Source organism: Spermophilus citellus (genome assembly GCF_964194105.1).
Source record: "Spermophilus citellus genome assembly, chromosome: 1".
Lineage (NCBI taxonomy): Eukaryota > Metazoa > Chordata > Mammalia > Rodentia > Sciuridae > Spermophilus > Spermophilus citellus.
The window spans coordinates 74,294,880-74,321,883 of NC_138182.1; the positions used below are offsets into that span (position 1 = coordinate 74,294,880).

The 27,004-nt window shown below is 37.9% G+C and overlaps 1 protein-coding gene across 1 annotated transcript in view; it reads right to left on the minus strand.

Moving 5' to 3' along the window:
• The window catches only part of LOC308653392 (actin-binding protein WASF3-like), a 79,655-nt gene that overhangs the window by 19,576 nt on the left and 33,075 nt on the right, over positions 1-27,004 (minus strand). The window contains exon 3 of the mRNA XM_081301973.1: positions 307-441. Within this exon, the coding sequence (XP_081158099.1) occupies positions 307-441 (135 nt within the window). The remainder of the gene's footprint in view (positions 1-306; positions 442-27,004) is intronic.

Consider the following 27,004-nt stretch of genomic DNA (forward strand, 5'->3'; position numbering starts at 1 on the left):
TATATTAGGACTTCTACTACTGAATATATTTGAAGAAGCCTTTAGAACAAATACTATGTTTATATATAATTGTAGTACATATATATATATATAATATATATATTATTTATATATAATATATATATAAAATAGCAAATGCATGGTGTATGAGATAAACAAGATATGAATCTTCCCATCACTAATTAACCCAATGTTGTAGGGTTTTCCTCACTATTCTTCAAGGAAAAAGCAGTAATTACACTGCAATTAATTACTACCATCTTGTCAACATCACTTCTAGCTCACTGCTTTCATGCAATTACCTACCCTCTTCGACTGTGGAATCCAGCTGGGTAACTTTGACAGCAAGGCAATCAATTCTGTCTTGAAGAGAATTTGCTCTGATGTAGAAGTTGTTAGCCTCATTAAACAACTCACCAAATATGTCTTCAGCATGTTTGCCTGTAGAGGAGAAGAAATGGAGAAAGCCATCTGCTAAGGAGCTGTTGAGCTGCCCCTGCACAGCCACACCAGTGCTAATTAGTGTCAACACCCAGGGTCCTGTGCAAATGAGTGTAAAAATGAAGTATCACAGTCCACAGCCTTAGAACTTTGGGAATTTATTAGATATTTATATAATTGAAAAGTTGATGAAAAGTGGCAGAATTCTAAAATAGATAATACAGAATCTTCATCACTGCCTGAATGATCACTCAAGTTGTGTCCTGCTAAATGTGACTTCTTTAAGGAAGAAAAAAATTCTCATTTTGTATGTTTTAAGTATAAATACAATTTCAGGAACTAACCTTCCCTTTTACCCCTCAAAATAATTCAATAAATCATATTTGACCTTAAATTTACCTCATTCACAATGAGAAACATTAGATATTTGGTCCTGTTGTTTTTTAAAAAAAATATTTTTAGTTTTAGATGGACACAATGCCTTTATTTTATTTTTTATGTGGTGCTTGCTGGGACCAAACTCAGTGCCTCTCACATGTTAGGCAGCGCTGCACTACTAAGCTATAACCCCAGCCCTGGTTGGCTCTTTACAATGGCATTAAGTTCTTCTAATTTATATTTGGAAATCTAGAGACAGTGATGTGTGATTTTACGCTCTCTAAAAATCAGTATTTTGAATTTTGAGTTAATTTTTTTTCTGTATGGTCAACTCTATGTTCCTTTGAGTGCTAGATATAACTCCCAACTTTTCTTAAAATGGATTTAATATTTCCGAAGATTTAACAAAGAGACATAAAATTTAGATCTACTTACACTGAATTTCCAAATCCCAATACCTTCCTTTACACATTCAACAAATATTTAATATCTGCCTATTTCATGTAAGGACTTAACTTCTATGACAGAGTTCTTTTTATTTTCTTTTTCCATCAATTTATCACTCAAATAACAACCCAAACATTCCAGAAGAAAACTTCAATGGAGCAAGCATAATACTAACATTTTCTTGGTGATTTACAGTTTACTGAGCACTCTCATAGCCAGTTTCTGTTCTCAGTGCTAAAATCCATCAGACTGTGAACTTCTGAAGAGCAAGAACCTTATCTGTCTGCTCAATGTTGCAGGCCCAGTCCTAGAGCAAGGCTTCCCACACACATACCCCTTCAACAAGTAAATGAGTGAGGCCCAGAGGCTATCAGGGAATTACTGTTTTTCATTTTCCAGGTAATCAAACTGAGGATCAGAAAAGTAATCTTTCTAAATCTCCTGACTGGCAAGTGGCAAAAGCAGATGAAACAAAATCATGGTCTACTAACTTTTAGATCTATGCTTTTATCATTTACTTCACTGAATCTACTTGGCCACAAAATACAAAAGAATATGGCAGATCCTCAAAACATTAAACATAGAATACCAGTATGATCCAGCAATTTCAGTTCTGGGTACATGTCCAAAACAAGTGAAAACAGGGACTTGAGAAATACTTGTACACTTAGGTTCATTGAAGTGTTAGTCACAACAACCAAGAGGTGGAAGCAACCCATATGACCATCAACAGGTGAAAGGATACACAAATGAAATATTCAGCATTCAAAAGGTAGAAATTCTGACACATGACACAACATGGATGAACCTTGATAACAAGGGAAATAGTCACAAAAAGATAAATACTGTGATTTTACTGAGATGAATTACTTAGAGAAGTTAAATTCTTACAAACAGAAAGTAGAATGGTACTTGCTAGGGGTTGGGGAAAGAAGAGAATGGGAGTTGTTTAATGGGAACAGAGTTCAGTTCTTCCACAAGATAAAAAAATTCTCAAGATCTACTGCACAATTTGAACATTCCCACAGTATTGAAGTGTACACCTAAAAATTAAGGTGGTAAATTTTGAGTTATGCATATTTTATCACTATTAAAAATGAAAATTTTGGCTGGGGTTGTGGCTCAGTAGTACAGCGCTTGCCTAGCATGTGTGAGGCCCTGGGTTTGATTCTCAGCACCGCATAAAAATAAATAAAATAAAGGTCCATTCACAACTAAAAAGTTTTTTAGATGAAAATTTTAAAAGTTTCAGAAGAAAATCATAAAAATTAAGGATTCTACACTGAAACAAACCTCTATTCCCCTCTTTACTCTGAATTGTTAACAGCCTCTTTCTCTATTTCTTCTGCAGTAATGATTCCAAATAACAACCCAAACATTATGTTTTTTTATCTCTTTTTTTATGTGGTGCTGAGGATCAAAGACAATGCCTCTCACGTGCTAGGTAAGCACTTCACCAATGAGCTACAACCCCAGCTCTTGTTTATTTAGTTTGATAGTAGGATATAAGGTGGTGAGAGAGATTTCAGTTATTTTTAAGATGACTAAAATCACAGCAGATTTGTTAGAAAAGAAAAAGCAGGTAAAGTGCTTAGATTTTGGGCTGTCATTGCATGCATTGTAATGCTAGTGATTTAGTGATTAGTTTAAGAAAGAGAGTGAAGGCAGTTGACAGTTGATGGGGGGGGCTTGCACAAAAGGCACAGATATGGTGGGAGGAAGCAAATGGGTTTAGGGACTGCAAGAACAATGTTGTATTGATAGAACAATTATCAAGCAGAAATTTGGTCATAGGACTTGCCAGATGATACTGAGTGGCTTATGTTCTATCCAAGTCCCTTTCCCCATTCTTCCTGGCATTTTTGCCCTACCACTCTATTAAACAGTTCTCCTGCCTCGGAAGACCACTTCCTTTTTAAGTCAAGGGCCAACTCTGGGCCTTATCTGGTCCATGGTTGCCATGTCCCCCTTTGCCAAGTCTGCTCACTTGCCTGCCTCACACCTAAATCCTATCTGTTGGCTCCTCCTCAGCTTCCTCCCCTGCCCAGACTAGAAACTTCTTCATATAAACCAATGGCTCAGGGTCTTGGGGGTTTACTTTTATTTAATAGAAGGTTTTTTTTTTTGCTATTTGGCAAAAGAAAAAAAAAGTTATTTGTGCTTAAACCTAGTGTTTCAATATTTCCAAGAACTTTGCTCTTAAAAACTACTGACAGGGGCTGGGGCTATAGCTCAGTGGCAGAGCGCTTGACTAGCATGCATGAGGCACTAGGTTCGATCCTCAGCACCACATAAAAATAAACAAATAAAATAAAGGCATTATGTCCATCTGCAACTACCAAAAAAACATGGAAAAAAAACTACTGACAAAAATAGATCTCCATGTCAAATATTTCAATCTCCTCCCTTTCCTGTCAACATTCGCTTGGGTATCTAATCCAGTCTAATGGCTTCAAATACTCTCTCAGTGCTTATAACTCCTCACTTCTATTTCAAGGTGCACTCCGCCTGAAAGGCACACTCATATATTACACTTCTACTGAACAACATCACCTGGGTGTCTAATGAACAATCCAAACTCATGTTCCAGAACAGAATTCCTCATTTTCCTTCCCAAGCCTGCTCCTTTCATCATCTTCTATGCTTGAAAAGTGACAACTGCATCCTTCTTGTTACTCATGCCACAGCCTTAGGGGTCATCCTTGACTCATCTTGTTCTCTCCCATCTGTTGACTCTCCAGCAAACCCTCCCCAAGCATACTTTTGCAGAATAGACCCAGAACCTGACCATCCTGCACCACCTCCCTGAATCCCGCCCTGATCCAAGTCACACTCACCTTTCCCCTGGATATCACTTACTGCCAAGGAATTCACTTCCCATTATTCACCCAGACACATGCCTGCTTCAGATCACTTCCTATAGAGCAGCAGAGTCATCTTATCAACCTTAAGTTAGATCCTGGTTCTTTTCTGCATTCTTAAGTCCCTTCTGTTCCTTGCCATCTCACTTAGACTAGAAGCCAAAGACCAGGAAATGACATACAGTTCTCCATGATCTGGCTCCACTTACTCTCCTGGCCTCATCTCCCATACCCCTTTGCACGCACATTCCATTCCCATACACTGGCTTCCTCACTGCTTCTCAGACATGCCAGTGTACTCCTTCTCCCCAGTCTTTTGCATTTCCTATTCCTTCTGCCCAGGTCATTTCTGTTTAGCTCTCTCACTTCATCCAGCTGTATGTTCAAATGTCACCTTCTAAGTGAGACTTTTTAGCAACCCTAGCTAACTGTATCACCTCATCACATACATCATCACACCCCCTCCCTCATCTCCTCACTGCTGGAGTTTTCTCTTTAGTGCTTATTACCATGCAATCAAGTATGGTACTTTTATGTGTTCTCATAATTTATCATCTATCTTCCCCATTAAAACATATGATCCACAAAGACAAGAATTCTCCTCAGTTTTGTGCACTGCTCTGTCAATCCCCTGTGGCTACAGCACACCTTGATTATAGGTTTTCAGAAAATATTTTGGAATATATGAATAAAAATGCATTGACTGAGTCATCACCCGGTTAATTTAAAACTGACCCTTCAGGATGCAGACTAGGGTCTGTAAGAATAGATGTCCTCTCTGGGCTCCCACAATACTCTAATCCTACCTCAATCCCATGACTCTCATAACTCTAGTCTTTATTTCCCTAAGCTCTTTGAGGGCATTAGTTAAGCTTTTGAACTCTATATTGCTTTTGCCGAGCAAAAACTCTCTGTCACTGAGCAAAAACTCTCTGTCACTGAGCAAAAACAGTGATCTAAACCAGTGTCTTCTTGTTAACAAGTACACTGCCAGCTAATGTTCTCTGCTTGAAGTTTGGAAAATGCTGAGCTAAACAGATTAAACATGTTCCTATCCCTTAGGGCATCTCAAAATCTTTAACAGGCTAATATGTGTATGTGCTGGGAATCTCCAAGAGGATTCTAGCATACCATGCTTTCAAAGTGACCTGGCTTAGAAACACCTAGTCACATCTTTCAGAACTGCTGTTTTATAACACTCTCTTGGTAAATGCTGGGTGCCTTGCAGATGAGCACATGTTCTAAATGCTTTCGTATCCAGTGGTTAGTTCTTTATTTCTGAATATGTGACATAGTCAGGTGAAACTAATTTTTGTTTTCCTACTTGACAATTCATATTCATTACATATTTTATATAAATATATACATATATATTTCAGTGCAATCTCACAATCTCCTATCCTTTCCCCTTTAACTACACAGAAGACTAATTTAGAGGGAGAAAATAGATCTCCAAAAAGATGGGAGTGTATGTCACAGCCTCTTGCAAAAGTTATAGCAGCATTTGCAAAGCATTGTGACTATTATTGAGAAAAACTCTCTGTACTCTCTGCTAGATGCTATATAAGCAGAAAAGGATAAGTAACATGTGCCCTCTCCTATCAATGCATAGCTCTATTTGAAAAGCAAGCAATTGATACTATAGTTCCACTTGGAAGCTCTTGATTTACAGAGAAACACAGAAATTAAACACTTGTATAATTAATATTTTGCCAGCTGCTGAAAGCTGACAAGTGACTAAGAGGAAGGAAATGGAAGGAGTTGCATTTTTTGATGAACAAGAATAAAGTGTTGCAATTATAGTCTTCAGTTTTGCAAACAGCGACAGATTTTAAAAGCAGAATCCTAACTCACTCTTTCAATGGCAAGTCCATTAATAGTTAAACTAAAATAATTCTGGATTGAATTAGCAACCATACTGAGGGAAATGTAACTTACTCATTCATTACTGGCAAAGGTTACAATTCTGGACTTATTCATACCATATGAACTTGTTTCCAGCTTGAGAAATCTATGTTCCAATTACCCCCACATAAAAATGTTGCATGGATTTCAACAATATTCTTTCTAAGCATTTTATAAGAAGTTAATGAACACTGGTTATTAAACATACTCAGTTATTCAGCAAACACTCATCAAGCACACACTATGTGAGAGGCATTATCTCAGTGGACTGAAGAAACACAGCAGTGAACACAGTCAAAGTCTCATGAAGCACATATTACAGTTGGGGGAAACAGACAATTAAACAGAGAATGTGACAGCTGATAACTAACACCCTGAAGAAAACAGTAGGAGACTAGAGAGTGGTAGAAGATATTCTATAGGAGTATACAGGGGAAGAATCTTCCAGGCAGAAGACAGAAACATGCTTGGTATGTGTGAGCAATATCACAGAGGCCAATGTGGCTGGAAGCCAGTGAGTGGTGGAGAAGAAAAATAAATGCCCTCTCCTTTGAGGGGTGGGTGACTACAGTGGGAGTAAAGAGACCATCTGGGAGGATCCTGACTAGCAGGTGAGAGGTGATGGTGACTTAGACTAGAATAGTAGCAGTGAGACAGGCAGCAGGTGTACAGATTGGCAAATATTTTTAATATAACTGATATCATTTGCTATTGGATTGGATATCTGTTATAAGAGACAGAAGAGACAATCCAAAAGCAACTGGTAGAGTGCTCATTTGCTAAGACAGAGGGGTTGGGGAAAAGGAAAGGAAAAGAATGATAAATTTAGTTTTAGACAAGTTGAATCTGAGATGCCCATTAGAAATCCAAGATGCTATCAAATGGGTAGCTGTATATGTGAGTTTGAAGTCTAGGGGAGAGATCAGAAATGAACACGTACATTTGGAAGTCATAGCATAAAGATTGTATTTCAAGCCATGACACTGGAAGAGCTTGCCTAGTTGAATGGGAACAGGCAGAGAGGAATTTCAATGACTGACCTCTGGAGCACACCAACTTACAGGGGTTGGGAAGACCAACAAAGGAAAGTAATAACAAATAGCTGTAAGGCACAATAAACACCAAAGTGAGGTAGTCCAGAAGCCAGATGAAACAAGTCTCTTCAAAGGCAGGAAGTTATCAATAATCCATTGCTACTAACAGATTAAGTCATAGGACTGCAATTGATCGCTAGAGTCAGCAACTTGAAAGGCACTGATAATGTTGACAAGCACAGTTTCAAAAGAGTGGAAAGGATAAAACTTTAACTGGGACAAAGACAATAATGAAAGCAGAGATATTGGAGAAATAAATAGTTCTTTGAAGGACTATTGCAGTGAAAGGAAGCAAAAAATAGGACAACAGGGAGAGGACAATCTGGTTTAAGCTGAGAGATTTCCCTACATGTTGTATTTTATAGGAAGGATATATATAAGTGGGGGTTGGGGGAAGATGCAGAGAAGAAGGAAGGAAGGTAAACGTAGTCCTAGAGTGAGCACAAGGGGGTGGGATCCAGTGCTCAAGTGGAAGAGATGGTTTGGATAGGAGTAGGAACAAGTTATCATTTTAAAGGAGGGTGAGCAGGATACACCAGTACACAGCCCTCATAGTGGGTTGATATGTCAGAACACAGATGTCAAGATTTCCTGATTGCTTTTATTTTACCAATAAAATAATCAGAGTGGCCATCAGAGTGGGGTAGTACAGGATTAAGGAGAAGATATGAAATAAGCACTCTGATAAGAATACCAAAACTAAGAAATTATATCAGTATTGTTGAGCAACAATAAGAGTTCAAATGAACAAAGTACATATGATTTTAGATCTTTATTTTCAAATATAAGCATTTAAAGCTACAAATTTCTCTCTAAACATTTAGCTAAATCTCACAATACACTGATATTTTGTGTTTAATTACCACTAGAAATAATATCTAATTTCTGTTTTGAATTCTTTGTTGATCCAGTGAGTAAAAAGATACTGCTTGACTTTCTAATAATTGAGAATTATCTAAAACTATTATTATTATTCCATTATCATCACATTCTATATACTAATCTTTTTAAACTTATTCTTTTGCAGCCTAGCATATGTTCCATATTGGTGAAGTTCCATGGGAAATTAAAAGAATGTGCATTCCACAGTTTGGGAGTTCAGTATATACAGATCAACTAAGTTAGATTGGTTGGTAGTGTTCAAACCTTCTACATCATTCATTCATGCATGCAAGTATTTATTTCTTTATGGTCTACATGTGCTTTCAATTAGTGAGGGTTTCCCATTAAAATTTCCAACTAGGATTTTGGGCTTGTCTAGTTTTTCCCTTAGTTCTGTTTATTTTTATTCTATGTATCCTTGGAGTCCTCTTATTATACGCATATACATTTAAGACTGGTGTTCAGTGTTCCTGATTTTTACTGTGACAAAATGTCCTTCATCTCTTTTACAGTCTATCTTATCACCACCAAACCAGTTTTCTTATGCTTTATATTTACATGGCATATTTTTCTCATTATTTTCTTTAAGTTTCTATCTTTATTCTTAAAATACATATATTTTAGTCTTGCTGTTTTATTTAGACTGATAATCTCTGCCTTTTAAGAGGAGTGTCAAAATGTTTCTATTTAAAGAATGTATTGCCTATTGCTGGATTTAATTCTATCACCTGGGCATTTGTTTTCTATTTGTCCCTTCTGTTCCTTGTTCCTTCTTTCCTGCCTTCTTCTGGGGTAATAAAATAATTATTTTAGGATTCCATTTTATCTTTTTTATAAGTTATGCTTAATAGTTACTGGAAATTACAATATGCATCCTTAACTCATCACAATCAACTTTCAAATAATACAGTATTAACAAACAATATAAAATACTAGAGTATAATTCCATTCACTCCCTTGTACCTTCAGAGTTCTTATTATCACTTAGTTTCTTGTCACACAGATTATAAACTCCACAATAACTTTTAAACAATAGTCTCTTATATGTACAATAGACATAAATTTTAATAATATTTTTATTTCTTTCCATATTTACTTATTTTTTATGATACTGGGGATTGAACCCAGGGGCTCTTTACCACTAAGACACATCCCCAGCCTTTTTATATATTTTATTTAGAGAGGGTCTTACTGAGTTGCTTACAGTCTTGCTAAGTTGCTGAGGCTGGCTTTGAACTCGTGATCCTCCTGCCTTAGCCTGCTGAGCCACTGGGACTGTAGGTGTGTACCACCATACCCAGGTCCATTTTTACTTTTTTGGTAATCTTTATTCCTTCTTGCATTTCTATCTAGTATCATTTCCCTTTGGTCTAAAGAACTTTTTAAATATATTTTTTTGTAGTGAAGTTCTACTGGGAGACTAATTCTTTTCAGATTCTGTGTAAAATATGTCATCATTTTTTTTGTATTTTCAAAGGATATTTCATTGATTAGAGATTATAGAACATTTTTTCCCCTTCAAGACTTTATCCATTGTTTTCTGGTCTCAACTGTTTCTAAGGAAAAATCAGATGTCATTCTTAATACTGTTCCTCCTACCTTACTCAGCTTTTTTGCTGCTGTAACTAAAAGACCCAACCAGAACAACTTTAGAAGAGGACAAGTTTATTTGGGGGCTCACAATTTCAGAGGACTCAATTCTCAGATATCAGGCTCTATTCCTCAGGGCTCCAGGTGAGGTAGAACCATGGTGGAAGAGTGTAGTAGGGGGAAGCAGCTTTCATGATGATCAGGAACCAGAGAGAGGTCTCCTCTTGCCAGTTACAAATATCTACCCAAAGCCATGCCCCCAATTCCCACCTCCTCTACCCACACCCTGCCCCTTCAGTTACCACTCAGTTAATTCCTATCAGGGGATTAATTCATCATCATACAGTTTCCAACAGGTAAGCTTTGGGGGGGGCACCTCACATCCAAACTGTAACACCTCCCTATGTATAATATGCATCCTTCCTCTTGCTCCTTCCAATGTTTTTCTTTAACTTTGTTCTATGTTACTATGATGTGTTTTTTCTATAATTTATAAGTTCTGGAATTTGCCAAGATTCTTATATTTGTTGGTTGACAGATATCATCAGGAGTCAAGAATTATCATCCATTATTTTTTCTGCTTTATTCTTTCTCTCTTGTCTTCCATGGCTCCAATTGCATATGTACTAGACCAGTATTTTGGTGGCTCTAAGCTGATTTTTGTAAATTCACTTTCTGTTGGTGATCAGTCTGAACAATTTCTATTGGATTCTCTTCAATTTCACTGATCACTGTGCCGTCTGTTCCCATACCCATCAATTGAATTCTTTCTTTCTGATACAGTATTCTCCAGTCCAGCATTTTAAAAAATAATTTCATTTTCTCTGTTGAAATTCATATTTCCCCATACAAGTTGTCTGCTCACATGCTCTTCAATAAATTTTTTAATTTAGAATTTCCATTTCTATTGATTACTTTACCTCTCCTTAACCCTTAGCAAGTTGTCTACATTTTCTTTACAGCCCATAGCATAATGATCATAGTTATTTAAAATTCCAAGTCTGAAAATTCGAACTTCCCTGATTCTGATGCTTGGCTTTGTCTCTTCAAACTGTGTTTTTTGCCATTTAACATGCTTTGTAATTTTTTGATAAAAGCCAGACATGACACACTGGTAAACAAAACAAAACAAAACAAAATGGGAGTACACAGACCAGTGATATATTGGTAAGTTGTTGGGAAAGAGAAGTGCTCTACAGTCTATAGTTAGGTCTCAGTCTTCTAGTGAGCCTAGGCCCCTGGGTCTCACTTCTCTTCCCTCTCAGGTGAGACAAGAAGATTACAGGGGGCTGGAGTTGGTTATTTCTCTCCCCCAAAACTGTTAGGCTCTATCAAAACCTTGATCTGTTAGGCTGTATAAAAATAGCTTCTTCTGAGGGCTGGCATGCTAAGAAGAAAAAATGTTCTGGGCTTATTTCAAAATGGTTGCTTTTCCCCTTTCACTACTGAAGACTTGGGGTATTTTCTTTCAGCTTTTATCATGAGAACATGGTAAGGCTCCCAACAGTAAAACACACAGAACCACAAAAAAGGCTGCAAGACAGAGGAATCAGATCATATATAGGGGGAGACCAATTTGCATCTCAGAAAATTTCCCAAGCATGAAGAATGAATTAGAAAACCAAATACAAGAGGCTTACAGGACACCAAATGTACAAAGTTTCAACAAAACTAAACCAAGGCACATTATAATGAGCATAGCTAGCATACACAGCAAGGATAAAATCTTAAAAGCTTCGAGAGAGAGAGAGGAATCAGATCACATATAGGGGGAGATCAATTCGTATCCCCTCTAAGAAGGCACTCATCTGCCTACACAGGCCTGTGCGGGACCCAGGCTCATAGTAAGCCCCGGTTCATCTCATAACCTGCAGACACCTGCCGAAGCCCAGCCTCTGGCACAGGACCACACGTTCTGACCAGCAGACTACAACAGGAGGGCAGACCCAGCCCAGATCTGCCCACACCAGCCTGCGAGGGACCTGGGTCCAGGATCCATACTGTAAGAAAGGAAGACACATAGAGAATATGAAAAAACAAGGGAGGAAAGTGCCCCAAACCAGGATACTACAATAACAGAACCCATGGACCACAAAGTTGATTAAATGTCAGAGAAGGAGTTCAGAATGTTCATAATTAAAATAATCTGTAAACTAAAGAATGACCTAAATGAGCAAATACAAGAAAAAAAAATGATCACTCCAACAGGAGATAAGAGAACAAATATAGGTAGCAAAATATTACTTCAGGAAAGAGATAGAGACTCTGAAAAAAAAAAAAACAGTCAGACATCCTTGAAATGAAGACTACACTAAACCAAATAAACATTTCAATAGAAAGCATAACCAACAGACTAGATCACTTGGAAGAAAGAACATCAGATAATGAAGACAAAATATACAATCTGGAAAATAAAGTTGATCACACAGTGATGACAGAACATCCAAGAATTATGGGACAGCATCAAAAGACCAAATCTAAGAGTTCTTGGGACAGAGGAAGGCACAGAGTTTCAAACCAAAGGAATGCACAATCTCTTCAATGAGATAATATCAGAAAATTTCCCAAGCATGAAGAATGAATTGGAAAACCAAATACAAGAGGCTTATAGGACACCAAATGTACAAAGTTACAACAGATCTAAAGCAAGGCACATTATAATGAAAATGCCTAGCATACAGAGTAAGGATAGAATCTTAAAAGCTGCAAGAGAGAGGAGTCAGATCACATATAGGGGGAGACCGAAGCCCAGCCTCTGGCACAGGACCACACGTATTCAATTCAGGACCACCAATTCGTATCTCAGCAGATTTTTCAACCCAGACCCTCAAAGCCGGGAGATCATGGAACAACATATACCAAGCTCTGAAAGAAAATGGATGCCAACCAAGAATCTTATATCCAGCAAAACTAAGCTTTAGATTTGATGATGAAATAAAAACCTTCCACGATAAACAAAAGTTAAAAGAATTTACAACTAGAAAGCCTGCATTACAGAACATCCACAACAAAATATTCCAAGAAGAGGAAATGAAAAACAAGGATGAAAATCAGCAGAGGGAGGTATTACACTATATGAAAACCTAATCAGAGGAGAAACAAGACATGTTAAATACAAAAAACAGACCAAAATGGCTGTGAATATAAATCATGCCTCAATATTAACCCTGAATATTAATGGCCTAAACTCACCAATCAAAAGACATAGACTAGCAGATTGGATCAAAATAAAAAAAAAAAAGACCCAACAATATGCTGCCTTTAAGAGGCTCATCTCATAGGAAAAGACATCCACAGACTGAAGGAGAAGGGTTGGAAAAAACAATACCACTCACATGGACTGTGGAAGCAAGCAGGGGTTTCCATCCTCTTATCAAATAAAGTAGGTTTCAAGCTAAAGTTAATCAAAAGGGATAAAGAAGGACACTACATACTGTTCAAGGGAACCATACAGCAACAAGACTTAACAATTAAACATATATATATATCCCCCAAACAATGGAGCATAAGTTCAAACAAACAAACTCTTCTCAAGTTTAAGAGTCAAACAGACCCACACAATAATTTTGGGTGACTTTAAAACACCTCTTTCATGACTGGATAGATATTCCAAACAAAAGCTGAACAAAGAAACTATATACTCAATAATACAATCAATAACAGAGACTTACTTGACATATATATAGAATATTTCATCCTACAACAAGCAGATACACTTTCTTTTCAGCAGCACATGGGTCCTTCTCTAAAATAGACCATATATTATACCACAAAGCAACTCTTAGCAAATATAAAAAAGTAGAGATACTACCCTGCATTCTATCAGATCATAATGGAATGAAATTAGAAATCAATGATAAAATAAGAAATAAAAGCTACTCCAATACCTAGAGACTAAATAATATGCTATGGAATGCAGAAGACATCAAGGAGGAGATTAAACACAGGTACAACATATCGAAGTCTCTGGGACACTACGAAGGCAGTTCTAAGAGGAAAGTTCATTGCATGGAATTCATAGCTTAAAAGAAGAAAAAAGTCAACGAATAAATGACTTAACATTACATCTCAAAGCCCTACAAAAAAAAAAAAAAACAAATCAACACCACAAGCAGTAGAAGATAGGAAATAATTAAAAACAGAGCTGAAATCAATGAAATTGAAACAAACAAACAAAAAAAAAACACTGAAAAAATGGACAGAACAAAAAGTTGGTTCTTTGAAAAATAAATAAAACTGACAGGCCCTTAGCCATTCTTATGAAGAGAAGAAGAGAAAAAACTCAAATTACTAACATATGTAATGAAAAAGGAAATATCACAACAGACACTACAGAAATACAGAAGATAATTAGAAATTATTTCAAAAACTTGTACTACAATAAAATAGAAAATATTGAAGGCATTGACAAATTTCTAGATACATATGATTTGTTCAAATTGAATCAGGATGATATACACAATTTAAACAGATCAATTTCAAGCAAGAAAATACAAGATGCCATCCCAGAAGCGTACCAACCAAGAAAAGCCCAGGACCCAGTGGATACACGGCCAAGTTCTACAAGACCTTTAAAGAAGAACTAATACCAATGCTTTTCAATTTATTTCAGGAAATAGAAAAAGAGGCAGCACTTCCAAACTCATTCTATGAGGCCAATATTACCCTGATTCCAAAACCAGGCAAAGATACATCAAAAAAAAAAAAAAAGAAAAAGAAAACTTCATACCAATATCTCTAATGAATATAGATGCAAAAATTCTCAATAAAATTTGAATAAAAAAACATATCAAAGAGATAGTGCACCACGATCAAGTGGGATTCATCCCAGGGATGCAAGTGTGGTTCAACATGTGGAAATCAATAAACATAATTCATCACATCAAGAGACTTAAAGATAAGAATTATAGGATCATCTCAATAGAGACAGAAAAAGCATTTGACAAAATACAGCACCCCTTCATGTTCAAAACACTAGAAAAATTAAGGATAACAAGAGCATATCTCAATATCGTAAAGGCTACCTATGCTAAGCCCCAGGCCAAAATAATTCTAAATGGAGAAAAATTGAAGGCATCCCTCTAAAAACTGGAACAAGACAGGGATGCCCTCTTTCACCACTTCTATTTAATATAGGTCTTGAAACACTGGCCAGAGAAATCAGACAGATGAAAGAGATTAAAGTGATATACATATAAAAAGAAGAACTGAAATTAGCACTATTTGCTTATGATATGATTCTATACCTAGAAGACCCCCCCAAAAATTCCACCAGCAAACTTCTAAAACTAGTAAATGAACTCAATGAATTCAGCAAAGTAGCAGGATATAAAATCAACACCATAAGTCAAAGGCATTTCTGTATATCAGTGACAAATTCTCAGAAGGGAAACAAGGAAAACTGTTCCATTTATAATAGCCTTAAAAAATAAAAATATTTGGGAATTAACTTAATGAAAGATCTATACAATGAAAACTATAGAACCCTAAAAAAAGAAATCAAAAAAGACCTTAAAAGATGGAAAGATCTACCTTGCACTTGGATAGGACAAATTAATATTATCAAAATGACCATACTACCAAAAGCACTGTACAGATTTAATGCAATTCCAATCAAACCCTATGGCAGTCATGAAATTCATCTGGAAAAATAAGAGACCCAGAATAGCTAAAACAATCCTTAGCAGGAAGAGTGAAGCAGGTGGCATCACTGTACCAGACGTCAAACTATACTACAGAGCAATAGCAACAAAAACAGCACTGTATTGGCACCAATACAGACTGGTAAACCAATGGTACAGAATAGAGGACACAGAGACTAACCCGCAAAACTACAATACTTGGACAAAGGTACAAAAAACATGCATTGGAGAAAAGAGCCTCTTTAAGAAATGGTGCTAGGAAAACTGGAAATCCATATGCAACAAAATGAAATTAAACCCCTGTTGGGGTTTGAGTCTGCAGAGTTTAGCTCCCTCAGGCCTGACATTTTGCAAGAGCTGTGGCTGTGATTTAGGTCAGCTGAGACAAACCTCAGTTAGGAGGAGGAAAAGTTCACTTCCCCTTATCGCAAGTCACAAGTTCTGCAAGGTTTGGCCAAGAGGAAGAAGCTTCCTGCATACTGGACCTGGGAACAGTACATTCGGGGATTAGATAATGTCTACAAAGAAATTTGGGAGGAGAAGGCAGAGGATGGCCGCCGGCAGGAAGCAGCGATTCCAATGTCTCCACATTAACGGGATCAGAAAGACCCATTGGAACAGCGGCAGTCTACCTACTGAGGAACTTCTAGCAAAATTCCGTGAAGAGGGGACCTGCCAGGAATTGGTAGGTTTATTAGAAGTGTCAGTTTGTCCCAGACAAGTGGATCTTGGCCGGCCACGCGGGCACGGAGGTCCAGTCCCGCCGCTTCAGAAAGCGGCTGGCGGCCCCGAGCGGCGCAGCCTGCCAGAACCCGCAGACCGCACCCGCCACCTCGAGGTCCCGGGAGGCCCCGCTCTCGCTCAGCGAACGGCCACTCCACCCGCCCGGATCTTAGCCACGCAGCCGCAGCTGCCCGGTTCTACAGGCAGCCCCCAGCGGCCCGGCACAGCGAGAAGTGTCCCCGCCTGGCCCAGAAGATAGCCCGTACCCTCCCGGCTCTACTAACAGCCCCGCCCACCTGGCGAACGGCTCCCCCCCCCCAAGACAGCGTGAAGGGAATCTAACCAACCCTTCACGAAATAGCGAACTGGGAACTAAAACCAGAGATTGTGTCAGACCAGAGACAAGCCAGTTACACCCCTCCCTTCGGACACTCCGGCAAGGAGCCAGGGGCCCGCCATAGCAGAGAGGGGAAGTCACCAAAGATTGGCCAAAGAGATTCCTTCCCAGCGGAATCTACTTTAGCAGGTGTGTGACTCCCACTCACACCAGATACAAACAACCGGGAAACTTCAAAATCTCTCCGTGGGCGTGACCGTAAGGATCAAAGGACTCTCAACCCCCAACTCCCCCTACTGCCAGTGACGAGGGCGTGACTGTAGGGGCAGAGGGAAGCAGAGAAGACTCCCCAACCCCAACTCCCCCAACCGCGAACTGAGAGGGCATGACGGTAGGGGCGGAGGGAAACAGAGGACACTCCAGACCCCCAACTCCTCCTACCGCCAGCAGTGTGGTTGTGACTGTAGGGGCTGAGGGAAGTAGAGGGGGTCCTCGACCCCCAACTCCTATTACCACCAGCAGTGACACCAATGGTCTTAGCTGCCAGATTCCGAAGGTGGGCCCACCAAAGGGGTCCGGAAAAATTAAACAATTGACTCCCAGACTACAGCTCCACAGCACTGGGGCTTAGATGAATGACAGCGAGAGTGCTCAGTAGTTAGGGAAATAGAGCACTCGGTGGGGCTGAAAGTGTAACCAAATCCTTGGGGAACTGCCTCCAGTGAGCAGGACCTGGCTGGCTGGCAGGAGGAAGGGGAGGAGGGGCTGTAGAAGTGAAACAGCTCTGGACCAACAGGATTGAGAGACTCCCAGGAACCCCCTTACAGGGATTGCTGTTGACACATTGAGGGCAAAACTCAGCCCGGAGGGCACAGCTTTGCCTACAGGAAGAGAAGAAAATGGATATCTAAGACCCAATTTTATTTCCTATTTCATTTTAATTTTTTCTCTCCCTTTTCCCTCTCTCTCTCCCCTTCCAAGTTTTACTGCTCTTTCCATTTTCCTCTATGCTATCTATCTCCCTCTCCTTCTTTCTTTTCAAGAGCACCTACCTTCCCCTTCCCCCTAACTTTCATCCCAAGCATTACGTCCTCCATTTCGCATAACTGTCTAAATACAAATAGGTGTGCGCCCTCCCCCCGCGCCTGCAAGGTAGCCGGACCTGCAACCCACCAGCAGGTCAGGCCCAGCAACCTGGGAGTGGCAGAGCTGCCCCACGCGCCTGCAAGGTAGGCACACCTGCTACCAACCAGCAGAACAGGCCCAGCGGCCTGCTGATGTGGTAGGCACAGTGCCCGAATTGGAGGAGGAGCAGAGCCCCTGCCCGCACCTGCGCGGGAGACTTTGCAACTATACAAGAGTAATACAAATATATAGGGGGAAAATTCAACAACACAACAGTCTCAGTAAGCAGAAAGAAACGCCAACAGTATGAAGAGACAAGGAAAGAAAGGACCACAAGCAATGCAGGTCAACTCAACGTTACAAGAGGTAATATCTGCAGCAGATGGAATGTCAGATAAAGAATTCAGGAGATACATGCTTCAGATGATCTGGAGTCTCAAGGAAGACATTAGACAGCAAAATCAGACAATGAAAGATCTCTTCAACAATGAAATACATAAACAAATCCAGGAAGCAAAAGACCAACTATACAGGGAGATAGAAGTTATAAAGAACAAACAAACAGAAATCCTAGAAAGGCAGGAAGCAATAAACCAACTTAAAAACTCTATTGAGAATACTACCAGCAGAGTAGATCACTTAGAAGATAGAACATCAGACAATGAAGACAAAGTATTTCAACTTGAAAAGAACATAGACAGCTCAGCAAGTCTGCTAAGAAACCATGAGCAGAACATCCAAGAAATATGGGATAACATTAAAAGACCAAACTTAAGAATCATTGGGATACAGGAAGGCACAGAGCTCCAAACCAAAGGAATAAACAATCTATTCAATGAAATAATACGAGAAAACTTCCCAGACTTGAAGAATGAGACAGAATTCCAAATCCTAGAAGCCTACAGGACACTGAATGTGCATAATCATAAGAGATCCACACCTAGAGACATTATAATGAAGATGCCCAACATACAGAATAAGGAGAGAATTTTAAAAGCTACAAGAGAAAGAAAACAGATTACATTTAGGGGTAAACCAATCAGGATAACAGCTGATCTCTCAACACAGACTTTGAAAGCTAGAAGATCCTGGAATAACATATTTCAAACACTGAAAGAAAATGGGTTCCAACCAAGAATTGTGTATCCAGCAAAATTGAGCTTCAAGATGGAAGATGAAATTAAAACCTTCCACGATAAACAAAAGTTAAAAGAATTTGCAGCTAGAAAACCATCTCTCCAAAAAATCCTCAGCAAAACATTACAGGAAGAGGAAATGGAAAATAACAATGAAAACCAACAGTGGGAGGCAGGACAGTAAAGGGGGGAAAATAATTAAAGAGGAAAACAAACCATATTCAGTAACATAAATAAACAAATATGGCTGGAAGGATAACCCATATCTCAATAATAACCCTAAATGTTAATGGCTTAAACTCACCAATTAAGAGACACAGGCTAGTAGAATGGATCACAAAACATGACCCAACAATATGCTGCCTACAGGAGACGCATTTGATAGGAAAAGACATACATAGACTGAAGGTGAAAGGTTGGGAAAAATCATATCACTCATATGGACTTCGGAAACAAGCAGGAGTGTCCATACTCATATCAAATAAAATAGATTTCAAGCCCAAGTTAATCAAAAGGGATAAAGAGGGACACTACATACTGCTCAAGGGAACCATACACCAACAAGACATAACAATCATAAATATATATGCCCCAAACAATGGTGCAGCTATGTTCATAAAACAAACTCTTTTCAAGTTCAAGAGTCTAATAGACCACCATACAATAATCATGGGAGACTTCAACACACCTCTCTCACCACTGGACAGATCTTCCAAACAAAAGTTGAATAAGGAAACTATAGAACTCAATAACACAATTAACAACCTAGACTTAATTGACATATATAGAATATACCACCCAACATCAAGCAGTTACACTTTTTTCTCAGCAGCACATGGATCCTTCTCAAAAATAGATCATATATTATGTCACAGGGCAACTCTTAGACAATATAAAGGAGTAGAGATAATACCATGCATCATATCTGACCATAATGGAATGAAACTGAAAATCAACAATAAAAGAAGGAAGGAAAAATCATGCATCACTTGGAGAATGAACAACAGGTTACTGAATGATCAATGGGTTATAGAAGACATTAAGGAGGAAATTAAAAAATTCTTAGAGATAAATGAAAACACAGACACAACATATCGGAATCTATGGGACACACTGAAAGCAGTTCTAAGAGGAAAATTCATTGCATGGAGTTCATTCCTTAAAAAAAGAAAAAACCAACAAATAAATGATCTCATACTTCATCTCAAAATCCTAGAAAAAGAAGAGCAAAATAACAGCAAAAGAAGTAGAAGGCAAGAAATAATTAAAATCAGAGCTGAAATTAATGAAATCGAAACAAAAGAAACAATTGAAAAAATTGATAAAACTAAAAGTTGGTTCTTTGAAAAAATAAATAAGATCGACAGACCCTTAGCCATGCTAACGAAGAGAAGAATAGAGAGAACTCAAATTACTAGCATACAGGATGAAAAAGGCAATATCACAACAGACACTTCAGAAATACAGAAGATAATCAGAAATTATTTTAAATCCTTATACTCCAATAAAATAGAAGATAGTGAAGGCATCGATAAATTTCTTAAGTCATATGATCTGCCCAGATTGAGACAGGAGGATATAGACAACCTAAACAGACCAATATCAATTGAGGAAATAGAAGAAACCATCAAAAGATTACCAACTAAGAAAAGCCCAGGACCGGATGGGTATACAGCAGAGTTTTACAAAACCTTTAAAGAGGAACTAATACCAATACTTTTCAAGCTATTTCAGGAAATAGAAAAAGAGGGAGAACTTCCAAATTCATTCTACGAGGCCAACATCACACTGATTCCTAAACCAGACAAAGATACTTCAAAGAAAGAAAACTACAGACCTATATCTCTAATGAACCTAGATGCAAAAATCCTCAATAAAATTCTGGCGAATCGGATACAAAATCATATCAAAAAAATTGTACACCATGATCAAGTAGGATTCATCCCTGGGATGCAAGGCTGGTTCAATATACGGAAATCAATAAATGTTATCCACCACATCAATAGACTTAAAAATAAGAACCATATGATCATCTCGATAGATGCGGAAAAAGCATTTGACAAAGTACAGCATCCCTTTTTGTTCAAAACTCTCGAAAAAATAGGGATAACAGGATCATACCTCAACATTGTAAAAGCAATCTATGCTAAGCCCCAGGCTAGCATCATTCTGAATGGAGAAAAATTGAAGGCATTCCCTCTAAAATCTGTAACAAGACAGGGATGCCCTCTCTCACCACTTCTGTTCAACATAGTTCTCGAAACACTGGCCAGAGCAATTAGACAGACTAAAGAAATTAAAGGCATAAAAATAGGAAAAGAAGAACTTAAATTATCACTATTTGCAGATGACATGATTCTATACCTAGCAGACCCAAAAGGGTCTACAAAGAAACTATTAGAGCTAATAAATGAATTCAGCAAAGTGGCAGGATATAAAATCAACACGCATAAATCAAAGGCATTCCTGTATATCAGCGACAAACCCTCTGAAATGGAAATGAGGACAACCACTCCATTCACAATATCCTCAAAAACAATAAAATACTTGGGAATCAACCTAACAAAAGAGGTAAAAGACTTATACAATGAAAACTACAGAACCCTAAAGAGAGAAATTGAAGAAGATCTTAGAAGATGGAAAAATATACCCTGTTCATGGATAGGCAGAACTAACATCATCAAAATGGCGATATTACCAAAAGTTCTCTATAGGTTTAATGCAATGCCAATCAAAATACCAATGGCATTTCTAGTAGAAATAGAGAAAGCAATCATGAAATTCATATGGAAAAATAAAAGACCCAGAATAGCAAAAACAATGCTAAGCAGGAAGTGTGAATCAGGTGGTATAGCGATACCAGACTTCAAACTATACTACAGAGCAATAGTAACAAAAACAGCATGGTACTGGTACCAAAACAGGCGGGTGGACCAATGGTACAGAATAGAGGACACAGAAACCAACCCACAAAACTACAACTTTCTTATATTTGATAAAGGGGCTAAAAGCATGCAATGGAGGAAGGATAGCATCTTCAACAAATGGTGCTGGGAAAACTGGAAATCCATATGCAACAAAATGAAACTGAATCCCTTTCTCTCGCCATGCACAAAAGTTATCTCAAAATGGATCAAGGAGCTTGATATCAAACCAGAGACAAGGCATCTGATAGAAGAAAAAGTTGGCTACGACCTACACACTGTGGGGTCGGGCTCCAAATTCCTCAATAGGACACCCATAGCACAAGAATTAATATCTAGAATCAACAAAAGGGACTTGCTCAAACTAAAAAGTTTTTTCTCAGCAAAAGAAACAATAAGAGAGGTAAATAGGGAGCCTACATCATGGGAACAAATCTTTACTCCTCACACTTCAGATAGAGCCCTAATATCCAGAGTATATAAAAACTCAAAAAATTAGACAATAAGATAACAAATAACCCAATCAACAAATGGGCCAAGGACCTAAACAGACACTTTTCAGAGGAGGACATACAATCAATCAACAAGTACATGAAAAAATGCTCACCATCTCTAGCAGTCAGAGAAATGCAAATCAAAACCACCCTAAGATATCATCTCACTCCAGTAAGATTGGCAGCCATCATGAAGTCAAACAACAACAAGTGCTGGCGAGGATGTGGGGAAAAGGGTACACTTGTACACTGTTGGTGGGACTGCAAATTGGTGCAACCAATTTGGAAAGCAGTATGGAGATTTCTTGGAAAGCTGGGAATGGAACCACCATTTGATCCAGCTATTCCCCTTCTGGGTCTATTCCCTAAAGACCTAAAAACAGTATGCTACAGGGACACTGCTACATCGATGTTCATAGCAGTACAATTCACAATAGCAAGACTGTGGAAGCAACCTAGATGCCCTTCAGTAGACGAATGGATAAAAAAAATGTGGCATTTATACACAATGGAGTATTACTCTGCATTAAAAAATGACAAAATTATAGAATTTGGAGGGAAATGGATGGCATTAGAGCAGATTATGCTAAGTGAAGCTAGCCAATCCCTAAAAAACAAATGCCAAATGTCTTTTTTGATATAAGGAGAGTAACTAAGAACAGAGTAGGGAAGAAGAGCATGAGAAGATGACTAACATTAAACAGGGATGAGAGGTGGGAGGGACAGGGAGAGAGAAGGGAAATTGCTTGGAAATGGAAGGAGAATCTTAGGGTTATACAAAATTACATACAAGAGGAAGTGAGGGGAAATGGAAAAATAATACAAGGGGGAGAAATGAATTACAGTAGAGGGGGTAGAAAGAGAAGAGGGGAGGGGAGGGGAGGGGAGGGGGGATAGTAGAGGATAGGAATGGCAGCAGAAGACAACAGACATGAGTATGTCAATATGTAAATCAGTGGAAGTGTAACTGATGTGACTCTGCAATCTGTATACAGGGTAAAAATGGGAGTTCATAACCCACTTGAATCAAAGTGTGAAATATGATATATCAAGAACTATGTAATGTTTTGAACAACCAATAAAAAAAAAAGAACTTTGGGAGGGTACTTATCAAATGAACAGGAACGATCTGAATTTAGCTCTGTGTACCTGCTGAGGCATGATATTTGGGCAATGTGGGTAAAGTGTTACTGAAGAATTGCTTGCTTTGTTAGAAGAAGAATATAAAAGGAACTTGCAAATAAACCTCAGCATGCAGTTGCAACTGCTGCCTTTGCTCTGCATCCCCTGTGTCCCGGTTATTTCGCGACCCTTACCCAGGGACCTGAACGCTCTAGACGTTCACAAACCCCTATCTCTCACCATGCACAAAACTCAACTCAAAATGGTCAAGGACCTAGGAATAAAACCAGAGACCCTGCGTGTATTGGAAGAAAAAGTAGGCCCTCATCTCTGTCATGTGGGATTAGGCCCCAACTTCCTTAAAAAGACTCCTATAGTACAAGAATTAAAACCAAGAATCAATAAATGGGATGGACTCAAACTAAAAAGTTTCTTCTTAGCAAAAGAAACAATCTGTAAGGTGAATAGAGAGCCTACATCTTGGTAACAAATTTTTACCCCTCACACATCAGATAGAGCACAATCTCTAGGGTATATAAAGAACTCAAAAAGCTAAACACCAAAAACAATCAATAAATGGGCCAAGGATCTGAAGAAACATTTCTCAGATGATACACAATCAACAAATATATAAAAAAATGTTCATCATTACTAGCAATTAGAGAAATGCAAATCAAAACTACTCTAAAATTTCGTCTCACTCCAGTCAGAATGGCAGCTATTATGAATACAAACAATAATAAGTGTCAGCGAGGATGTGGGGGGAAAAGGTATATTCATACACTGCTGTTGGGATTATAAATTGGTACAGTCATTATGGAAATCAGTATGGAGATTCCTTGGAAAATTGGAAATGGAATCACTAATTGACCCAGCTGTCCCTCTACTCGATCTATACCCAAAAGACTTAAAAACAGCATATTTTATTTATTTGTTTTTATGTGGTCTATCAACAACTAAAAAAATTTAAAAAAAAAACGCATATTACAGGTACACAGCCACATCAATGTTTATAGCACCACAATTCACAATAGCTAAACTGTGGAACCAAACTAGATGCCCTTCAATGGATGAATGGAAAAAAAAAATGTGGTATTTATACACAATGAAATATTACTCAGCAATAAAAGAGAATAAAATCATGGCATTTGCAGGTAAATGGATGGAGTTGGAGGAGATAATGCTAAATGAAGTTAGCCAATCCTAAAAAAACAAATGCCTAATGTTTTCTCTGATATAAGGAGACTGATTCATAGTGGGGTAGGGAGGGGGAACATGGGAGAAATAGACAAACTCCAGATAGGGCAGAGGGGTGAGAGGGGAATGGAGGGGGCATGGGGTTAGAAATGATGGTGGTATGTGATGGTCATCATTATCCAAAGTACATGTATGAAGACATGAATTGGTGTAAATACACTTTGTATACAACCAGAGATATAAAAAACTGTTCTCTGTATGTGTGATATGAATTGTAATCCATCCCGCTGTCATATATAAATTTAAAAAATTAATATTAAAAAAAAGACTGGGCACCCTGGGATCTTTTAAATCTCTCATTTGTCCTAAGTCTCCAACAACTCAACAATCACAGCACAGGCTTTTCAGCCTGGAATGGTCCTCCTTTGCTTCTATGTGTGAGTTTCTGCGTGATTCTCTGTATCTGCATCTCACTAATTTGGGGCATCAGTTTGTCCTTTGACCATAGTTCTCTGATGATCTAAGAAAGGTGTTTTTATTTTGTTCAGTTTTTTTCTTTTATTGGATAATAGGAGTGACTTCCAAGTCCCTTAAAAGCTAGACCAGAAACTGAAAGTTCCTTCAATATATTTTTCATTGTATATAAAATACATAAAACATTGTATATAAAATACATGTATATATTGTATATATGTCATATAACACTTTTAAAATTTTAATATTTATATATGCTTATATCCTTTTATTGATTTTTATATTTTTTTGGTACCAGGTACTAAATCCAGAGGTGCTTAACCCACTCACCCAAGTAGCTAGCCCTTTTTATTTATATTTAGAGACAGGAACTCCATAAGTTGCTTAGAGATGGCTTTGAACTTGCAATCCTCCTGCCTCAGCCTCCCATGCTGCTAAGATTGCAGGTATGCACCATGCTCAGAAAAGCTAAATATTTTAAAGTACATATCAGTTAATTCCAAAAAATGGGGTCATCTTTGGTTTCTGCTTCTTTTTCCCTTTTCTCTTTCTGTGTGTCTCTCACTCTCTTTTTATGGACAAAAGATGAAGAACAGAATATGAAAGATAAAGTAGAGAATGGTTATTCCCATAAAAGGGCATCCATTAAGGAAGAATACTAGTTTAGGATGCTCATAATTACAATCATACATCTGATGACAGTGGCTATAATAAAAAAATTTTTTTAAAAAGTAAACCTTAAAAATTTTCCCTCAAAGTTTTAGGCGATATGCTTTGATAAGAGTAAATCAAACCAATTAGAGGAACATCTATAAATCACTTGAGATACTTTACCATAAGCCTTGAAACTCATGAAATAGAAAGAATATAGATGACATAACCAGAGTGATCTCCAGGAATAAAAGTTCAGGTTTGGCTGACTCTCTAACTTGTGCTCTTAAGAACAATGCAGGATTAACACTTGTTTTATTGAAAATTATACAGGGAAAGGATAAGTTAAAAGTAACTTAATAATTATTTCTATAATGCCCCAAAGAAAGTATTTCCAATATTCCAGGTCAAATGGTGGATCAATAGATTTGACTAGTTCCCATATAATCCTACCTCTCTTAAGGTGAGGGGAACTCATCTTACACTGCCCTCCAATTCTATGGCTAATGGGTCTTTTTATCTTAAATAGGGTGAGAATCATTAATCTGAAAATCTGAAATGCCCAAAAACCTGAAATTTTCTGAATGCCAAATGATTCCACACATGAAAAAGTCCACAGCTGACTTCAAGTGATGGGTCATAATTGAAGTGTAAATGTACTAAAAATACCTGTATAAATGTATCTGCAAGTGATGTATATATGAAACATAAATGAAATTCCTGTTTAGACTTAGTGCTATTCCCAAGGTTACCTCATTATGAATAGGCAAATATTAAAAAATCTGAAATCTGAAATACTTCTGAATTCCCAAGGAAAATTCAACCTCTAGTCTCCTAAATATATGGTGTATCCTCCTTCCCTTCAATAACCTTCTACCTTATTCATGAGAAATGCCAACACTTATGTAAGTCTTGAAGCATTAGAACTTCAAAAATTCTTTTAAGATTTATAGGGACAGATGAAGACACAGAGATACAAACCAAAGGAATGCACAATCTTTTCAATGATATAATATCAGAAAATTCCCCAAATCTGAATAATGAAATGGAAAACCAACCGCAAGAGGCTTACAGGACCCCAAATGTACAAAATTAGAGCAGATCCACACCAAGGTACATTATAATGAGAACTGAATCAGGAGGGCATATACAAATTAAACAGATAAATTTCAAGAAATGAGATTGAAGATGCCATCAAAAGCCTACCAACAAAGAAAAGCCCAGGACCAGATGGATTCACAGCCAAGTTCTATAAGACCTTCAAAGAAGAATTAACACCAATGCTCCTCAAATCATTCCATGAAATAGAAAAGTAGGGAACTCTTCCAAACTCATTCCATTAGGCTAGTATCACCCTGATACCAAAACCAGACAAACACATATCAAGGAAAGAAAACTTCAGACCAATGTCCTGTACATAAATGCACAAATTCTCAATAAAATTCTGGAAAATTGTATACAAAAACACTCTAAAAAGATAGTGTACCATGATCAGGTGGGGTTCATCCCAGGGATGGAAGCTTGGTTCAACATATAGAAATCAATAACATAATTTATCACATCTATAGACTTAGAGAAAAG